Source organism: Trachinotus anak, unplaced genomic scaffold (assembly GCF_046630095.1).
Source record: "Trachinotus anak isolate AG129_WGS33_773 ecotype Australia unplaced genomic scaffold, CSIRO_AGI_Tana_v1 ptg000008l, whole genome shotgun sequence".
In the NCBI taxonomy this organism is placed as follows: domain Eukaryota; kingdom Metazoa; phylum Chordata; class Actinopteri; order Carangiformes; family Carangidae; genus Trachinotus; species Trachinotus anak.
This window is the reverse complement of record NW_027273859.1, coordinates 9,979,447-9,991,840: the sequence shown is the minus strand read 5'-3', so window position 1 is coordinate 9,991,840 and position 12,394 is coordinate 9,979,447. Positions and strand designations below refer to the sequence as shown.

The 12,394-nt window shown below is 45.0% G+C and overlaps 1 protein-coding gene across 2 annotated transcripts in view; it reads right to left on the bottom strand.

Annotated features, from left to right (window-relative positions):
* Positions 1-12,394, bottom strand: part of LOC139623871 (probable E3 ubiquitin-protein ligase HECTD4) — a 36,987-nt gene that overhangs the window by 6,458 nt on the left and 18,135 nt on the right. For both annotated transcript variants that reach the window (XM_071482473.1, XM_071482474.1), the window contains exons 33-65: positions 12,077-12,223; positions 11,794-11,978; positions 11,460-11,613; positions 11,074-11,354; positions 10,715-10,901; positions 10,535-10,616; positions 10,206-10,408; positions 9,886-10,021; positions 9,504-9,686; positions 9,174-9,338; positions 8,904-9,073; positions 8,485-8,600; positions 8,251-8,354; positions 7,667-7,828; positions 7,372-7,520; positions 7,151-7,230; positions 6,711-6,874; positions 6,319-6,556; positions 6,053-6,189; positions 5,837-5,963; positions 5,082-5,219; positions 4,821-4,957; positions 4,575-4,735; positions 4,318-4,499; positions 4,018-4,223; positions 3,789-3,919; positions 3,480-3,685; positions 3,189-3,368; positions 1,358-2,748; positions 1,053-1,260; positions 738-961; positions 472-617; positions 258-361 (exon numbers count right to left, since the gene is read on the bottom strand). In XM_071482473.1, the coding sequence (XP_071338574.1) occupies positions 258-361; positions 472-617; positions 738-961; positions 1,053-1,260; positions 1,358-2,748; positions 3,189-3,368; positions 3,480-3,685; positions 3,789-3,919; positions 4,018-4,223; positions 4,318-4,499; positions 4,575-4,735; positions 4,821-4,957; positions 5,082-5,219; positions 5,837-5,963; positions 6,053-6,189; positions 6,319-6,556; positions 6,711-6,874; positions 7,151-7,230; positions 7,372-7,520; positions 7,667-7,828; positions 8,251-8,354; positions 8,485-8,600; positions 8,904-9,073; positions 9,174-9,338; positions 9,504-9,686; positions 9,886-10,021; positions 10,206-10,408; positions 10,535-10,616; positions 10,715-10,901; positions 11,074-11,354; positions 11,460-11,613; positions 11,794-11,978; positions 12,077-12,223 (6,584 nt within the window). The remainder of the gene's footprint in view (positions 1-257; positions 362-471; positions 618-737; positions 962-1,052; positions 1,261-1,357; positions 2,749-3,188; positions 3,369-3,479; positions 3,686-3,788; positions 3,920-4,017; positions 4,224-4,317; positions 4,500-4,574; positions 4,736-4,820; positions 4,958-5,081; positions 5,220-5,836; positions 5,964-6,052; positions 6,190-6,318; positions 6,557-6,710; positions 6,875-7,150; positions 7,231-7,371; positions 7,521-7,666; positions 7,829-8,250; positions 8,355-8,484; positions 8,601-8,903; positions 9,074-9,173; positions 9,339-9,503; positions 9,687-9,885; positions 10,022-10,205; positions 10,409-10,534; positions 10,617-10,714; positions 10,902-11,073; positions 11,355-11,459; positions 11,614-11,793; positions 11,979-12,076; positions 12,224-12,394) is intronic.

The following is a 12,394-nucleotide window of genomic DNA, read 5'->3' as shown; positions in this document are numbered from 1 at the left end:
GTGTCTATCACAAGTCCGTGTCTATCACGAGTCCGTGCAAAGTGATAATTCAAATATTGCTCATTTTGCCTGAGCAACAAAGTTCCAGTTATATAAAACAAAGCAGAAACAAAAGCTCTTTTCCCTTTTCTTTCAGTAGATAAATAAATAAATTCACTAATTCTCAATATCAATATCAATATTAAATACTCAATATTAAATCCTAATTTAAGCAACGTGAGGGAAGCAGAGCTTAAACAAAATGTACCACTACCAACCTTCAGTTTTTTTAGCAGGAGATTTTTCCACATCTTTCTCATCAGGTCTGGATTTCTCAGGTGATTTTGGCTTCAGGACTGTCTTCTTCTCACTCAGCGCAGTCCTGGCAGAGGCAAGAGACCGGAAAAGTTCAGTTTCATCACTGTGTCAAAGTAAAAACCTAAACCTAAACTTGTGCTTGCATTTCAAAGTGTATTGTGGGAAATGAGTCACCGGACGCTGTTGAGCACAGACTTTTCCTTGGTGGGGGGTTTGGTGATGGGCCTCTTGGTGCTCACAACCTTCCCTTGATGCTGCTCTTTTCCTGCCTTACTGTACTTGTTCTTATTGGGCTTGGGAGTACCGTACTTTCTTAGAATCTGAATGAAAAACAAATTATTGTGACACACCTGAATGCAAATATAGTATAAAGTTTTAACAATGTGTTTGACCTAATAAGAAGATAACTCCCCCGTTACTGCACACCACTTGCTATGTACCTGAGTAAGCTGGTCTTCAAGTACTTTCTTAGGAGGACGAACGTTGGTGAAGAAAGTATGCAGAAGGTTGCCAGGTGTCTGAGAGTTGATCTGCTCTTTGCTAAGGTAAATGTCAGACACTTTAACCGGCTTGGCCGGTGTGAGGCTGAGCATCTGCTCCGAGTGCACACAGCTCTTAAAAATATCTGTGAGGACATCTCGTGCTCCAGGCACAAGCTTGTCACCTGGAAACATGGAGGAAAATCATTTAAGGTATTATAATGGCAGAACTAATGTCACTGTGGAAAAGCAGAAAAGATCTGACCAAACACCAACCTCTGATTGATTTGTCCAGGAAGTAGTCTTCAAGGGCAGAGCTTCCCTGTGTGTCAAACAGGCTTTGGTTAACACTGGAGGCGGTGAGGATCTCCTCATTGGTCAATTCCATTAGCTCTTCTTCACCTTCCAGACTGGACAAACCAATCAGGTCACTGCTGTTGAAAAGACTGGCACGGATTTTTTCCACTTTGGCCCGAGAACGAACCTATAATTAGCAAAATAAAAAAGGATAAGCGTATTTCCTCAGAACAAAACAAAATCAAAACAGCTTAGATCTATTAATGTGCTCATAGTTAACCAACCTCAATGACAGCGTAGCCCTTGATGGGCCTCGCCATGACTGCATTGCTCTCCAGTGAGGTGACTGTGAGCACAGAGCCCCCATCTGACACTGATGGCGTATCTGCACTGTCTAGAGCTTCCCCCAAGCTGCCCAGGCTCCCCAGGCTTCCTGTACTACACAAGGAGGTATCTAGACTCTCCTGACTAGAAACAGTCTGGGGGTCTTGGGGGCCCTGTTGTGGGTATGTAACAGCTGAACCTGCAGCAGCAGGGGTGAGAGGTTGAAGCTCCTGATCGACAGAAAGTTCACTGGCAGTGCGGGAGACTCCCTGAGAGGAGCTACAGATGGAGGTCTGACTGGTAGAGGCTGAAGCGCTCACACTCAGAGCTGGAGTCACGCTGCTGGAGCTGTCAGGACTCTCTGGACCTCCATTGTTAGGGAAAGGGCGCTCAGGTTCAGGGCCTGCTTTGCCATCCTGAGGGCTAGAAACCCCAGCTCCAGCTTTGGGCTTCTTGGGGTCCTCTTCCTGCAGAGGGATAAACACCTCATCTTTGAAGAGCCCTCCATGTGCATTGCAAGCCCTGCGGATGGCATTTCGAACCACGGCCTCCTCCAGGTGCGTGGGGATACCTGAGAGCACCAGCAGGCGACTGTGGGCAGTGGGACCCACCAAGGCCTGGCAGGCATCTGTCACTGCATCACTGGTCACACTTAAGCCCTGCGGGTCTTTATTGGCAAGATGTCGTAAGATCATCAGGAGAGTGAGGCAGCGGTGGAACCACAGCATGTCCTCAGGTTTACTGCCCGCCATGTTCAGCAGGGCACTGTCACTCTCTGACAACCTTGCACCTCCACTTCCCCGTTTCCCAGAGACCGCTGCTGCCACCGCAGCTGCTGCTCTCTCACGCTTCATCTTCACCTTCTTACGTTTGGAAAGCAGACTGGGGCTCTGCGGTGTCTGACCTGGAGATGATGACGACGATGACGAAGAGTCACTGAGGTTGGGGGCGCTAGTGGAAGACAGGGCTCCCACTGAAGAACCACCAACATTGAGAGGAAGTGTCACCTCAGCGACAGCCAGACACACCTCCATCAGAGCGTGGAAGTAGGTGGAGAACCGGCTCTGCTCTGCCCCAAGAGCCAATGAAATGCCTCCAGATGAAGACCCCCCTGCCCCAGCCCCTCCAGCAGTCCATCCCTGAGTCTCCCGGTCATAGAGCTTTCGGAGTTCAGTCTGCAGGGCCATGAGCACTGCGAGGCAGGGGTTCAGCAGCAGAGCAATGGAGCTGGAAAGGCCAGCTGGGCTCTTGCGCTGCTCCAAGTGGTGAATCTTCCGCAAGACCTCAGCTAACAAGTGAAAGATGAGTTCTTTGATGGAAGGAGCCAGATCGGTGGTCCAAAGCAAACCACCTAAAAAAAATTAGAACAGGATGTTGGGAAATCTTTGTTTATGTTTGGTATAACATACCTTGCAAGCTTTCAAAGCCAATTACGGTGAATATTTTAAAAGACTGGCATTTTTTTGGCCTTGCAACAATAAGGTGTATGATGACTTGACATCCCACATTGAAAGTGATAATGTATCACTATATTTTTTTTTTATCTCAAAAGGGTTTATTAAAATCTATTAAAATTTCACCACATAAGCATTAAACAATGTCCAAAGGCCATAAAACAAAATCAAGAACAAAATTTAAAACAGTTTTAATATTTGAGACCAATCATTTGGCAGATTGTGGGGTAGGATTTTTCTATGGTTACAGTACTTTATATTAATGTATACACCAACCATACTAACTGGTTAATAACTTAGACTTGTTAAATGTTGTCAAAATGGATGTTCAACCTACCTAGTAGTTCTACCACCTGCAGCAGCACAGACGAGGGCACTGTGTCCAGCTCATCCTCTGACCGTTCACCGCTCTCTCCCAGCTTCCACGTCAACAGCTGTTCAGCAAACGCCATGGCCAGAGGAAACTCCAGCGGCAAGGAGTGCAGCAACAGCACAGCACCAGGAGGGGGCGACACCCCTGTAATCAAGAAAATAAGTTATTTAATTCATTTTTATCTTGTAAGATATTTTTTTCCATGAAAAGTTAAAGCAGCTTGTATGAATTTCCTTCTGGGAGTCTGGTACTCACCCAGTTTGATGTGCACCTTATCAGTGGGTATGATAACAGAGGGGTATTGGTTAGTGGTAGGAGGGGGAGTAAGGCCTGTGTTGGTAGGTGAAGCATCCAGAGGATAGCACACAGCCTCCATCAGATTCAGTTGGCCATTTCTACGCACTTTGTGACCCAGACCATACACCATGACTCGCGCCCAGGGAGCTTTGTACAGGCTTGAGCTAATGGAGTGGAAAAGGTGGGAGAGATATTTAAATGAAAAATTAGCAAGAAGTGGATGGTAAGAAATCTGAATTCATTGTGAATCACTGAAGTGTAACTCACTCTTTGCGGCAACCAAGCTGGCTCTCTTTGCAGGAAATGATCACAAATGCAGCACCTGGAAAGCTGACATCCATGCTAACCTTTGACTCTGTCACAGGAAACTCCTCAGATGTGAACTGCTCTGGTGCGTTCTGTCAAAATGAACAGAATTATAGGAGTAGTTTAGCAGCTTGACAAAGAGTATCAAGAGACAAGTTCATTAAATCAAGTACTGATTGGCAGAGCTGACCTGTAGGAAGCAACAGATCTGCTTTGTGAGCTCCAGTAAGCTTTCCTCTCCTTGATGCAAGGCACGGGTGATGGCCACCGTCAACCACTCCCGGATGGGCTGAGCGTTGCCCTGATAGAACAGGTCTGTGGGAGAGCAGCTCTGACCCTGGAGGTTATGAAGCACAGACTGGGCCAGTAGGATAGAACTTGAACTGATAGTGCCATCTGCAGGGAGAACAACATCAGAGCATTCAGCAAAGAAAAACAACAGACATTCACACCACACTGAGAAATCGAGTTATTCACTATTTATACTTGCCAGGGAGCGGTGGAGCCAGCAGCTGATTGGACAGGAGTTGCAGGTGTTCCAAAGTGATGTCACGGATAGCAGGAATGTGGAAGAGGCGAGTGAAGGTGTGGGGGTTCTTGGGGGCAAAGATGTTGAGCAAAGCCATACGGCAGTATAACCGGGCCAGCGCACTCTCACAGCGAAGCAGTTCCCTGAAGCAAAGCAGTAAAATAGATGTGATTTTCTACACAAGAGCACGATGCATATAGATCACGCTCATATGTTACCTATGAATCTGAATGTTGCTGCTGTCTAGTGAGACTAAGCCATTAGCCGCAGTGCGTCGAGATCCAGCAGGAGGGCGCTCCAGCATCTCAATAGGGTACCAGTACCTCACCAGCACCCCCTCGCTGCGCAGGTAAGTCTCCACCTGTACAAGTTCATTCACCTGAACAAACACACAAACACAAAAACCAGTTAGTTTACCAATAAAGTTCCTGTGACGGCACTGAAGCGCCAAGTATTGTACTTACGGAGTCTACATCCAGCACCACCCCATGCAAACCAAAGGTCTTCAACATTCCCCGGATAGCAAACTTGGGCAGTGCTGTTCCCCCTGTAGTGCTGTTGGTGTTGTTGCTGTCAGGACAGCGGATGACCACTGTCAAGCCTGTGATGAAAAAGCAGTTTATCAACAAAGCCAATGAAAACGCAAAACAATTTTAATGCAGTGCTTACAATGTTCCCTGAGGTTAGATAATTTCAACCTGTATAGCAATGTAGGTGAGTGGTACCTTTGCGAACTTTGTCAATAGTGAACTTGTTGGCCTCATCCTTGATATCCTCAATGGTAGGGAGGTAGAGGTCCCGGGGGATGCCACCATTCTCTTCATACAGGAACTCCACTGTCTGTCTTGCAATGTCCACCATGCCTGTTTTCAATGAAATACACCACAGAGATAAACAGTGTTACAGCTGCCTTTATGTAACCTCATTTCCAAATGTAATACTAGTGGAAAACTCAGAATGGGTATTCATTTGATATCCATTTAATAAACTAGGTTATTAACTTTTGTCAGCTAATTTCATTTCAAATCTATCTGTGGCACTATCATTGTCCTACCTTTTTCTGGTTTAAAAGATAATTCACTTCAATTATATTTACAACAGCGCCCGCTTGTATTTTGCAGTAGTGCACCGCCATTATTAGTAATAAAGTAGGAAGCATTTCAACAGTACAGGCATTCACCTTTCTATATTTTCCATTTCTCTTCAGTTCCATTTTTTCCCCACTCAAGCCATGTTCTGACACATAGTTTCTGATAGCTTTTAGAGGGGCCAGCAACCCACTTTCATCCATGTTTAGATTCAGACACAGAAACGCAGTCACAATCTATTTACTAAACCTTTAAGTCTGTGGATGTGCTAAGCTCTGTGTTCCTTGTCTTGGCCAAATGATGTTGGCAAGATATTTTTTTTTATGTTATAGTAACTTGCTGTGTTATACCAGACTTTTAGTCTGTTTTATTGATATTCCTTCTGTCTTTACCCAGCTGCAGAGCTCCTTTGATTTGGTCCAAGCCAGATTTCCTCTCAGCTTCATTACGGAACCGCCTACGAATGGTCGGAAACACTTTGGTCTCCCAGGCCTTGACCAGCAGGGCATAGTGGTCCTCCTAATGTCAAACCCAAATCAAAATAAATCATGAGATGTACAAGCCAACATTTTCTTGACACAGTGTGGATTAGTGGAGTCCTAACTCACCCTTGGAACATCGTCATCATCCTCATCATCACTCTCATCATCTGCAATAGGTGGAGGATGTGAGTCAGGCCCAGAGGTGACCAAGTTCTCGTAGCTCAGCTCCACCTTGTAATGGCACGACAGGTCACTGTTGTACTCTGTACCGACAGGAAAAGACAAAAAGAAAATGCAGATTTAACACATGCTATGAACTCATAAAAAGATATCTAAAACAAATCTAAATAATAGTGAAAGGATGCACATTTTAATGAAGGTTATAGACATACGTTGCTGGGCAACGGCAACAGCAGCAATCCGGCAAGGGGGTCCATGGGAACCAGTGTCTGATGTAACACTTGCACCTGCATCATTATCACTGTCTGAAGCCATAGCAAAGGGCAGTGCTTCAAAATTTGCACTTATTTCCTCTGCAAGGTCCACACACAAGTCAGCTGCATTTCTGTGTGCTTGGCCCTCTGCGTAGGCGAAAGGCCGGCTTCCAAAGTTGGCACGGATCTTTGAGTTCTATACAAAAACAAAACAGAAGACCAACTACATTAATCTTGTGGGAAAACTGAAAAATACATATTACATGTGAGTAATTAACCAAATTTTACAAAAGCTTAAAAACCGTTCAAATATAAAGCTTTCAAGGTCATTTTAAGGAGCAGAAACCCACCTTCTTTTGAATGTGTACCAGGGGCCACATTCCACCAGCCACATCCTCAAGAATGGGACTGAGCCGCTGGCCACAGTAGGTGAAGTAGACTCTGCCTTTAGGGGCCTGACCAGGGGGTGGAGGAGTGCCCTCAGAGCGCTCCCAGCCTATTCCAGCCACATCACCTGTGTTCATGCAAACGTAAGATCGTATCTCAGCAATGATGTTAACAGGCAATGACATATTTTAAAACGTGAACACTCGATAGAGCTTGAGTTGAGGAAGCAGAATATATTTGCAAAAAGGGTTTTTGTTGAAAAAGCAGCCAGTTAAGATACAATGGTTTTAAGGAGTTTAGCTGAAATCCATGACACACATCACTGTATGGATTTCTAAATCCAAACAAAAGAGATGGTAGATTGTATATGGGAAAAAAAAACATATTTTGTCTCCTGTCTCACCAGGAAGTAGAGCCACATCCAGCCTGACACTTTTCCACTGCAGCAGACTGGAGCCATTATAATGCACTGCCCTACCATTACTGACACACAAACAGACAGGAGACAAACACACACAGACAGAGTGACACAAAAGAGAAGGATAGCAGTCAGCACTCAAGTCAGAAACAGAGCAGTGAGGAAAAAGATGGAGTGTCTCAGCTTTAATATGCAGTTGAACATACTTATGAAACAAACATGTGCCGACTGGGTTGGTCCACGCTCCGTCTCTCTTCTCTGCCTCAGTGGCAAAACCAAAGGACACGATCGGGCCACTGTCCTCCTCAGAGTCTCCATAGGAGACAATTTCTATCTCCCAGTAAAAAGAAGGTGCCTGTAGGGACAAAGAGAGGTAAATAGAAGTCTGTGGGTAGGCACAAGTATCAGCAAGTGATTCATTTACTGCTTTTATACATGTTTACAAAAACACTGGGATGGCAAATATCAACGCAGTAGTGCATTCTGCTGTGATCAGCGCACCTGAATTGGTACAGGAGAGGTGGCGTAGATGAATGTGCCTCTGGGCAGACCTCCTCCAGCACTTGGATCAGCCAAGAAGGTGACAGAGGTCAGACGGGATGAGAACATGCAGGCACGGACCGGAGGAAACACTCTGGATGGACACCATGTGATCTCCTTGGGCTGGTGCGGCGAGTACATCAAAGGGAGATCATTAGAAACATATCAGACTGTAGTACATTAAAATGTCTTTGGAGGTTTTTGAGTGCATTATGAGTTCAGGCTTGCAGCAATATAAGAATTTTATACGATAATTATCTTGGCTTCAGTTGTCAGTTAATTAATTCATGCTCAACAGACTTTAGTGGTTTTCCATCAACCCTTTTTAAGGACTGAAATTAAACTCTCTTTAATAAGGGAAAAGCTCATTTATAGCTTTTTCTGTCTCTGCAAACAAAAAATTGATTTTCCACTATCTTCCATGATAAGTTTGTATTTTCTGCAGTATGTATGTGTATGTTCCATGAGGGGGGATTTCTCTTGTATTAGCTGTTGATTACTGCAAAAATTTAAGAAATCTATTCTATAAACTTGGTAATTCTTACCTGGCGCCTGTCTGTCTGCAGAGGTGGAGGTGGTGGCCGAGCACAGTCGCGGTATAGCATTCTCACTCTTTCACATTGAGCCTCCACCATGCCAAGACGCTCCCCTGCACAAGATGGCAGAAATCTGTCACACACACACAGCTTCCAATCGTGTATGGGGTTACAGACCAAATGCATTACACTGTATTAGACAAGTTTTGGGTGCTCAAATGATTTGCATGAATACAAGCTCACCGGGGCTGCATTCCTGGGCAACCAGATTGAGAACCTCAACAGCAGCAGGACACTGCTGGATAAACTCTTCACAGAAGGAGCTGTCCTCCAGGAGCTGTGCCATCACCAGGCATGCCCTGAAAAAAAAATGTGATATGTGTCCGATCTATAGTTTTTTTTCATAGCATTTCTTACATCACATTATAAGAGTTACAGTTCAGAAGTTCCCACATTTGAAATGCAGCGAATTAAAAACAAAAAAAACAATTAGTACACTTGGAATTTGGAACTGGTGAGGTTTAGAAGTGGATCCTCAAAATGGGAACAAAGTACTCCTCACAAAACAAAACATATTTAATGCGGGGCCATCAGTATCCACCACTTTGTCATGATGTACAGATAAATGGCAGACATGTTTACTTACGTAAGCATTCACTAACCTGGTTCTGATTTCAGCCAACAAGCGCACTGCAGCCATTACTGGGCTAGAGCCATCTCCTGTAGCTGGTAGAGAAGTGTGAATGGAGAGACTGCCCTCCTGTGGCAAAAGCATGGACTGCACTGCTTGTACCACCTTTTCTGTGATTGAGAGCTTGTAGAGGGGGAGAGCCTGTTTGGCATGGGGGGGTTAAGATCGAAAGAGAGACACAAGTAAGAATCAGGCAGCTGTTTTCCATTACAATAAGGACTCCCTTGTGTTTGATACTTACCTCAGATCTGGGAGTGCAGAGGCGTGATATTGGTACTGTCAGGATGTCTGAGGCTTTGCAGGCTCTCCTGTACTCACAAGAAGGAAACTTGACTGTAGCGATGCCCTCCTGCTCATTTATGGACATAACTATGCCCACACTCCCCAGCACTCCTTTTCCTACCACCTGCAGAGCACAGGAATCACAGGAAATATGACAGCAGTTAACATTTTATTGCTTTAAATGAAAAAAAAATGGTGCCATGTTGTGGTGTTTTTATTGATGCAAATAATACCACATGAGATAATATGTAAGCATAACATTTTCAAAATCTTATCGCCTTTAACTAACCTGGACCTCAGAGCCAATCTTAATAGTTTCTTTGAAGCCTCCAAGGGCGCAGAGTGCAGCAACAGCCTGTCTGCCGATGGCCTGCAGCTTAGCCAGTTTCCTGCCACTGCTGCTGCCATTTTCCAGAATACTCTCAGCATACTTCCCCAGCTGAGGGATAAACATCAGAGCCCGGGAGAGCACCTGCCACAAACCCAAAGGAAAAAGCATTAGGCTTGTGACAAACAGTGTCATAAAGGATGAAACAGATGTCAGCCTAAATAGAAATTATTTTCAATGAATTGTGATGATCTGTAGTGAGTATTTGCAGGAAGTTACAGTATCAGTTACCAGCACCAAGTATAATGAAAGCTGTTAAGGCAGAAACATGATAATTGTTTACCTTTTCAGCAGTGCTTGTCCAGATCTGAGCGGTGTTGGACTCGGGAGCAGTGAGCAGACTATGCAGCAGAGCAATGACCTCAGCAGCCATACTGTTGGCCACATGGCCACTGATGAATGGCCTGACAGGGTCCGACCTGTTCAAGGCAGGTTTTAAGAAGAGATGTTACAACCAAAATCAAGATTGATGTCAGTCACATACATATGTTGACCAAAATATTCCATACTCTATCTGTGGCATTTATAATTGCAATGGGAGTGTGGACTACTTGGAATACTGAAATGTTAACTTGTATGTCTGATCGCTGAATCAAACAGTACCTGGCCAGCTCCGCATTCCTGTCCCTACAAACAGCGGTCTGAGCAGTCTTCTTCTTGTCGCCAGTGGTGATGCCTCCAGCTGTTTCCTGCGCCAGAGTCTCAACAGGTGGACCGACACTCACTATCAGACCAGACTGGGCCCACTTGTTGGCCTTCCTCAGGGCAGCAGATGCCTCCTCTGTGATCACCTCGCAGCTTCCACTCTAGGGAGCAATTCAAAATGGATGGAGGTGAGGAAAGGCTACAGTAACACTGCTATTCATTTGGTGAACTTATACTGTTGAATTCAGCTTTTTCCATTTGATTTTTAGTCATGTCAAAAGTTTTACCTTCGTCATGTCTCTGTCCATCTTTACCACCTTTTCCATGTTTGCCCCTGTGCCGAGCCGAAAGGGACGTCCCTCTGAGCTGCTGTATTTTGAAGAGGTAGGAAGGACGCTCATGTCAAAGAGGCCTAAACTGAGTTCACTCATATGAAATACAAACCACAACATGAGGGGAAGTCATACCTGAGGAGTGGTTGTAGAACCTCATGAGAAGACTGGTCCTCTCTCTTGTGGATAAAGATTGACAGCTTGCCATCAACCGCCTCTCCCTCTTCCCCAACATCCTCAGACTTCAGAGCTCCTTTGGAACTGGCTCGGGACAGACTCGTGTCTGGCTCAGAGGAGCTTGGGGAGAGCAGGGTCTGACAGCCTGGTAAAAAAAGCAATATTGTAAATATTAAGAATTAGCAGGAGAAAGTAACTTGCTTAACCAGTTTATCATGTTTTTAGCATTTCAATTTTTAATGAAAAAAATATTTGCTTACAGGGGTCACATCTAACCACACATTTTTACTTAGTACTCTTAGGGAAAAGAGACCAACCTGGTACTACATAGTCTGCCAGCTTGGCTAGCAGCAAGGCAGCAATACGTGAGGCAGGGTCACTTGCATCTTGCTGCTCAGCATCTAGCGCGTTAATAGAGTAGCTCCATGAGGGCAGGGCCACGTTACCACAGTCCTCCACACTCATGAGAGGCAGGGCAGCTCGGCATAGCTGGAGGATGATAAGTACCAGCTTTGGAGAGGGTCTCTGATCAAGCAGCAGAGACAAGAGCTTAGAAACACAGGCTGGCTGGCTGAGTATAGCTTTCCCTATGTGGCTCCTGAAACACAAAACAAAGGAACATATACATACATTGTCTAAATACAAACAACTATATACACATAGATGATACAAATAAATACTTGGTATATATACATGAGATTACCTGGAAAGGTCATTGAGCAGACTGAGCACATCCTGTAAGGCATCGTTGCCAGCTGCCTGATTCCCACAGCACTCTGTGGCTCTGGCCAGGTGATTGGTCAGCAGGCTGGACACCTGCCGTGCCAGACCGGAGTGCACTGCATCTGTAGACCCACCTTAGAAGAGAGAAAACAATGATTACTAACCTATCATTACACCATGCACAACTAACTTCATCTGACAGTGTGGAAAAGCCTGAATGTCTTTAAAAGTGCCCTCATTATTGAGAAACGCTTCCAGATCAACACTAGTCGGTGTTCACACACAGTCAGAATGAATAGCTACAAATTTCATACCTTCCACTTTCTCCCACTCAATGCATCGGTTGGCCAGCACCTGGAAAGCAGCCCAAGCCATGGTGGCCACCTTCTGCTTTTTGGTCTGCTTCTCATTTGAGCTGCATTCCCTCTGACCACTTAAACTACACAGGCTGTCCATAAGCTGAACCAGCCCACTCCGAACTAGGCACTGCTCCTCACTCCTATGACAACACAGACAACAAATGTGGGTAAGAAATATTAGGGTCTAGTAGCACACCAATAAGAAAAGAGCAATAATTCAATGGACGGATTCTCTTGCCTGGTGTAGGGGATTGTGCAAAGCAAGCCAATACTGTTGGCACAAGCAATGGGGTAGCGAGCACATAGTGACACTACGGACGTCATGGTCTCCCCAAAGGCCTCCTGCACCTGCTCTACCATTCCACCACAGGTCAGCTCCTCAATCCTGCACAGATGGAGCACAAACAGATGTGCAGATGAAGGAGACACAATCAAACATAGGGACATTCACTTTTTTATAATACTTTAATATGGTATAATTATTATACAATGCAAAACATTAAGCAGTATTTCAAAAGATTTTGTAGTTATGGTTTGTAATTGTGGTTCAGCCTCT